The following is a 7191-nucleotide window of genomic DNA, read 5'->3' as shown; positions in this document are numbered from 1 at the left end:
TGGCTTTTTGGTCTCTCAATCTGGCATTGGGTCCTTCAGTCTGGCTTTGGGTCTCTCAATCTTGCATTGGGTCCTTCAATCTGGCATTGGGTCCTTCAATCTGGCATTGGGTCCTTCAATCTGGCATTGGGTCCTTCAATCTGGCATTGGGTCCTTCAATCTGGCATTGGGTCCTTCAATCTGGCATTGGGTCCTTCAATCTGGCATTGGGTCCTTCAATCTGGCATTGGGTCACTCAATCTGGCTTTGGATCTTTAAATCTGGCTTTGGATCTTTAAATCTGGCTTTGGATCTTTAAATCTGGCTTTGGATCTTTAAATCTGGCTTTGGATCTTTAAATCTGGCTTTGAGTCACTCAATCTGGCATTGGACCATTGGTGGAACCAAATTTCGAGGCTTGGAGGACTCAAATCTAGTTGATGGAACTAAAATTCAAGGCTTAGAGGATGCAAATGGTTCACTGAGGGAATTTCAGACTCCATGGATCTGAGAGGAAGATGAGATGCAACCAAGTCCATGTTGCAGTGGTCAGCTGTGAGTTCTGTGAATGGTGAGTCGCATATTTCCTTTTTCTTTTCTTTTTATATTCATTATGTATTATTTCCAGTTCAGAAATTTTACCACTTTCTTCCAGAATATACACTCGTAATTTATTTATTTGCAATGAATAACCCAATTTACTGATTTTCAGAAGTTACAAAATTTCTAATTTCTTAATTTTTACTAATTTTCAGAAGTTACAAGTATTCCTTTAGCTAGAACAATACTTTTCTCAAAGTATCGACGATATATCAGAATTTATCGAAATTACAAAACGAAAATATATTATTGATGCGAGAGATTTGCTTAATGAACATTCTGTGGTAACCCATAGGTAACTGTGTCAAACAATTGTCACTGCTAATTATTATTCCACAGTAGCCCATCGATCTATTCCAATTTATTATAAAGTTTTTACAGTTTCCACGAACTATTTCGAATTTTAGTACGACCACAGGTCAACCTGATTTTTAATCCCTACGAAATTAATTTAACCACGAGTAAGTAACGAGAACGCTAAAACCTATGTTTCCATTGAAGAATATTGTAAAAACGTATAAATTGTTATATGCAATGTTATAACAAATTGTCGGAAGTATAAATTTTTAATAAAATTGTGAAAATTGATAAATTATACCGTGTTACGATATCGGAAATCTCCCGCGAAAATCTCCCGCGAAAATTTCCCGCCTGACCTAACCGACGATTTTGCTAATGACTTTGGGGAGAGGGTACCGCAGGTATATAAGGACCCGCCGATGTCCCGCGAAATCATTTACCCTTTATACTGGGCCCTAGACACTTCGCGGCGTATTTTGACCTGAAGGTTCTGAGATGTGAATAGAGTGGTCGGGGGCTACTAGCTAGTCTATGTCCACCCTGTACACACTCAGCCTTCTTGTAACACTTGTATACATTAGAATCAATTAGAATTTCTATTACTAATTATTAAACAAATTTTAACAATTACCGGCACTCGCTAGGCACGTAATATCAGACTTTAAATACTCGACTTCGAACTTCGGTTTAGTCATAATTCTATTAATGTTATAATAACGTATAATTTATTAATTTTCACAATTTTATTATTAATTTATACTTCCAAAAATTTGTTAAAACATTACATATTATTATTTATACATTTTTGCAAGTTTCTTTGACAAATAAGTACGTTTCAACGATCTTATTACTTTCTCGTTGTGAAATCAAGTTCGGAGGATTAAAAATCAGGTTGACCCTTGGTCGTAAATTTAAAATAGCCATAGTGAAGGTGAAATTATTATTTTAAATAAATGTTTCTATACGAATTAAGAATCTATTCAACGTTTGTTTGTTGCAATACCGTGAAATAAATTGTATTATATATTTTCTCAGTTTAGACTGAATTTAAAGTTCGTAAGGATTAGAAATCAGGTTGACCTGTGGTCGTAGATTAAAAATAGCCATAGTGAAGGTAAAATTATTACGTTAAATAATTGTTTTTATACGAATTAAATATTGATTCAACGTTTATTTGTTGCAATACCGTGAAATAAATTGTATTATATATTTTTTCTGTTTACACTAAATTTAAAGTTCTGTTTACATGTTATAACAATTAGAATGTAGACGTTTTGCCGTTTCACGGTTTTTCCTCTGTTAATTATGTGTTTATAAATCATTTCAAACTAAAGCAGCACCATGCCCACCCTTAATTAAACCGTCTCAGTAGTTTACCGTAATTAATAATCTATTTTCGGAATTTATACGAGAATTTTTGAATTTTAGTAAATACTAGAGTCAGTGCATCGCGTATTGAAATAATAGCTTCATCCCTAGTTCGTTTATTATTGAATATTTTTACGCGTTTAACTTATGCTTCTCCCCAATTCTCGTCGCGTATTTTATTCAAATTTTCTTATATTCTAGAATCGAGAAAGATATGAATTCGCGTTTTTTCTTTTGATTCTTTCAATTTTTCAATTGCATTACGCATTATTGCAATAATTTCTATCGTTACATTTAATTCTAATTGTTTAGCAGCTTTTCTGCTGCTATCGACCCTACATTTTTTTTTTTTTTTTACGTGGAGGTAGGCCGACTCTTTGTGATAAACAATTGGCAAGCAAACGGTGGCTCGCTAAAGCGATATATTATGAAATTAAATTAATCACTCAATAAGTTTTAACGTTAGATTGTTTCCTCGATATGGCCATGGTGGTTATCAGTGACTGTAGTGCCTCAAATGTTTAGAATAATTAAAATAAAATAAATGTTGTCAACTAAAAATTTTGAACGTCATAGCTAGCTAGACATTATTTTCAATTAAAAAAAGAAAATTATAAAGCATAATACTATAATCCTATGCTTAAAATGTATTTTCTTGTGGCCGCCTGACAGCAACCTGTAAATCTGGCGCGACAGTGAACGTGTTAATAAGTAAATGTTGTTCAAATTATATCGTGTTTGATATCATTTTCATCAGAAAAATCTCACCAACATGTTAAAAAAAATTCCAGATGAAGAGAAATTATATTTTTCTATTATGATTTGTCGAGCCGTGTAATCTCGTAAAGGAAACCGATTGGTAAACAACATAACATGGGCGCAGCAATGACGCAGACCTAGGCGTAGGACCATCTATACTGTCACTTGTAGAATCCAAACTTACTGACTCTTGTAGAGAATTTACTGTATTTGGACCGCAAAGGGTTAAAAATTGAACAATACGCAATTTTTCACTTGAAATTTTAGAGTCTCGTAGATTGAAGATGATGGTTATGATAATCTGATGTCTGGTATGAAATAAAGGAGATCGAACGATTAGCCCGCGTAATAGATGTTCTATAGTCGAACAGATTGCATAGCTGCCTAGTCTGGCCCTCTGAACAGGCGTATTTGCATATTCAAATTGGGTAAACAGTCTTTACGTTACGTTCATTTGCGTAAGATGTGTTTCGCCTAAGATACTTACAAATTCAGGTATCTTTTAACAAGAATGCCAGTGTTCCTCTTTTTTTTTTTTATCCGAAATACTTGCCGTATTCGTTAACTCTTAGTATCCTCGTGTTTTCAGAACGATGGTATCTTAAACAGAAATCGTTTTCAACGCTGGATACGTGCAAATACTATCCTGGGAAGCAAAAAGTTTCAAGTCTGCAAAGTTCTTAAAAGGACAATCTCGAGTGACTTTAGATATCACCGGAAACTGGAGACCTTTGAAAGCTTTTAAAATCTTCAGAAACTTACATGAAAAGCAATTCATCATATTTCTATCATTCTCAGAGCACTCCAGATGTTCTAGCGTTTCAAGACTTTCCCAAGTTTCAGACCATTCAAAGTCATCCGGCCTTTTCAGATACTCTCGCGGAATTAAACGCGTTCGAACACAATCAGAGTCTCTGCGCAAAGTGAAAATGGTAGAAAATTGTGACTTCAAATTTTCAAGTTTAAAATTTTAAAAATTCCAAAGACTGTAGTCACACATATATCTCTTCCTCGGTGAAACAAAATTGTAAAAAATAAAGGTGAGCTTTGTACTATTAAAATTTCACCTAAAGCTCGCTGTGTTTAGCCTTGAAACCCCAAATTTTATCAGTCCAAATTAGTACAGTTCGCGTAAGACTGCTTCAGGCTGGGAAAGTTGAGGTTTCACGAGTTAGCGCTGGTTTATGCGTGGTCCCACGACCCCCAAAGTGTGAAAATGGGGGTTCTACGGTCTAGGAAAAGTCTTTAGAGTACACTATGGTCATTTATGGCCTAATTGCGTAGAAATTCTGAGCGGAACTTATGATTTAGGCACCGCGACTTCGAGATCGCAGGACTGTGCATCCTACGACCCCAAAGTGAAATCAAACGAGTCTCGAATTTCAGGAATCCTAAAATTCCTCATCACATAGTGACCTAACTGAGATGGATATCTATATTTATGAGATTTTTTTTGTAAGAGTATGGTCGATCGAGTGCTGGGACTCGCGCTGGTTTATGACCCGCAGACCAAGAGGTCCCAACGCCTTGTCACCCCCACGCGCTAAGGGCTGGGTCAGGTAAAGACCCAGCCACGTGTGCCAGGGTTTCCTGGAGGCAAGAGAGGGGCATCAAGGCACGTATATAAGGACGCGTTGAATAAGACTAAGCGGAATATATTAGAAAGATTATTAGGAAACGTGTAGTTGGTAGAGGCGGACCAGAAAGGAACGGAGGGGCATCAAGGCACGTATATAAGAACGGGTTGAATAAGACTAAGCGGAATATATTAGAAAGATTATTAGGAAACGTGTAGTTGGTAGAGGCTGACCAGAAAGGAACCAGGCGTCAACGACGGACGGACAAATAAATATAGCTTCAACATCTGTTTAAATAAATTCTGACAAGTATTATTTAGACCAGACAACCCTTACAAAAGGAGTGTACTTTCTTTTACAGAAAATTAGGTTTTTAAGGAAGGAGTAACTTAATTTCAATTACTGCACTTACTTCATACTTAAATTAACATTTCTATTTTATTTTCTAGAGTAATAAAAAATGGATCGCCATTCGTGTGTCCTTTTACTCTTAACCCTTGAGTACTTAACGTCGAGCCATACAAAACCGATATAAATTCGATCTTAAGTAGCGATCCGTTTCGATATACGCTCGTTAAACCTCGCTACTTGCTATCGAATCGACATTTGTGCGTACACAAGTGCACCTATCTCTAGACGAGTGCATAAAAATTTATCATAGATGTTTCTCGATCAAAGTGAAGTCAATATTAACTTCCATTCACGTGAGATATTAATAATTACAGTAAGATGAACATTTAGCTCGTCGCACTGAACCATGAACTAGGGCGAAATCCTCTTCACTCTCAGCGAAACAACACGTTGTTGCCCAAGAGTCTTTCTTAATCGAATCGAGGGAACGACTTTTCCGTGTTCTGTCCCGGAAATGTTGAACGGGAGGAACGTTTCTACGAAACGGGGCGAAGCAGGGATCACCGTGGCGTACTCGCTGTTGGATTTCCTTCGTCTCGCGACGAATCAGGTTGCAATGGGCCGCGAAAACTTCCGGTTCGGACCGGCGGAACCGGGTCCAGGATAGAAATTTCTTTCGTTAAACCGAAAGCAGGAAGTAAAGTTTTAATTAACGGCCACACGTCCGGGCCAGAACTTTATAGCCGCGAGGGAGTAGTTGGCAATCCTGAAAGCGTCGGGTCGACCTCGCAGCTGCCACGGATTTGCATTCAGATTGCATTTTTTTTTTCCCCCTCTTTTCCTTTTTTCTACTCTATGTTTTTTTCTTCTTTTTTTTTTTAAGAGGTAATTACACCGAGCTCCGCGCGGAGAAAGCTCCTGGCCGCGTCTCATCTGCATCCGACCGGGTTTAAAACATCCTTCGTCAGGACTCGCCGGGATTTCGCTTCTTCCTTCCTTCCTTCCTTCGAGGAACACCGCCGACGCATCTCTTGATGATTTTTTAATTGCCTCGCCTATTATTCCAAACGCCCCGTATACAATCAACGCTCGTCTACGTCGTGTTATATCGCCCCTTGTAAAATAGAATTGAACGCCCAAGTCTCGCTTCCATTCGCACACGCGGCTTTGCATTGCGAGTGTGAAAGAGGGGTAGGAAGTTTGTTTCTTCTTCCGAATGAAACTGTTTTAGAGATTTGTGAAGAACGAATTTGGAAAGAAAATTAGAGATCCACTTTTATTGCACTTTTATCATAAGCTGTGTTATTAGGGTTTTAACGATACCGATGCAGGAGGTTTGTTACGAAGAGTGAAAATGGTATTCTATTATGAATGACCCGCAGACCGAGAGGTCCCAACGCCTTGACACCCCCACGCGCTAAGGGCTGGGTCAGATAAGGACCTTGCTCCGTAGAAACCCCGAACCTGTGCCAGGATTTCCCGGAGGCAAGAGAGGGGCGTCAAGGCCCGTATATAAGGACGCGTTAAATAAGAATGCAACAGATTGTATTAGAACGAATTAGGAAGCGTGTAGTTGATAAGGGCGGACCAGAAAGGAACGAGGCACGGACGGATCGATAAGTATTATTTAGACCAAACAGCCCTTACAATTATTACTACAACTTTCTCGTCACTGTATTACTCACTACAACAACAATCAACCATAAAATCCCTCATAACATCAAATTATCCTTTCATTCACCCGAACACCATCTGAATTGCTCCTAATTCTCTTACCTGCCCTGACCTGCACATCATGGCTGAGCACTCTGCCGACGGAATTGCTCGCCACACATCTGTAGGCCGCGCTGTGCACATCCTGCCGGAACGCGGCGGCCGCAAACGGCAAAAGGACCAACGTGCCGTTCCTGAGCACCCTCCGTACGCTCGGTACGTCGTTCACCGGATGTCCGTCCGCGGTCGACCAATCGATGTTGGGCGGAGGGCTTCCAGTAGCGGTGCAGTCCAGCCAGGCGCCGCTCGAATTTGAAAATTCCACCCTCGACGGCGGCTCCATCACGAAACTGGGACCGCGTAGATGAGCGTCGAACCCGTGACCGCCCGCGGACGTCACCGCTGCAGCTGCACCTGCGAGCAAAACGAATATAAGCGTTCGCTGGTTGGAAAAATTTCGCATAAATCTACCGGCTGATTGCGGAAAAAGCACCGGCCGCTCGCCGGACCAATCGTTCCACGACCCGACGCCGTGCGACAGTTT

The 7191-nt window shown here is 39.6% G+C and overlaps 1 protein-coding gene across 1 annotated transcript in view; it reads right to left on the bottom strand.

The window, feature by feature from the left end:
• The window catches only part of LOC108571510 (Down syndrome cell adhesion molecule-like protein Dscam2), a 60139-nt gene extending 53134 nt beyond the window's left edge, over window positions 1-7005 (bottom strand). The window contains exon 1 of the mRNA XM_017933568.1: window positions 6711-7005. Coding sequence (XP_017789057.1) covers window positions 6711-6990 — 280 coding nt within the window. The 5' untranslated portion in view covers window positions 6991-7005. The remainder of the gene's footprint in view (window positions 1-6710) is intronic.
• Between the last annotated feature and the right edge of the window lie 186 nt (window positions 7006-7191).

This window comes from Habropoda laboriosa, unplaced genomic scaffold (genome assembly GCF_001263275.1).
Source record: "Habropoda laboriosa isolate 0110345459 unplaced genomic scaffold, ASM126327v1 scaffold40, whole genome shotgun sequence".
In the NCBI taxonomy this organism is placed as follows: Eukaryota; Metazoa; Arthropoda; class Insecta; order Hymenoptera; family Apidae; genus Habropoda; species Habropoda laboriosa.
Note: the sequence above shows the minus strand (reverse complement) of the source record. Positions and strands in the feature narration are given on the sequence as shown.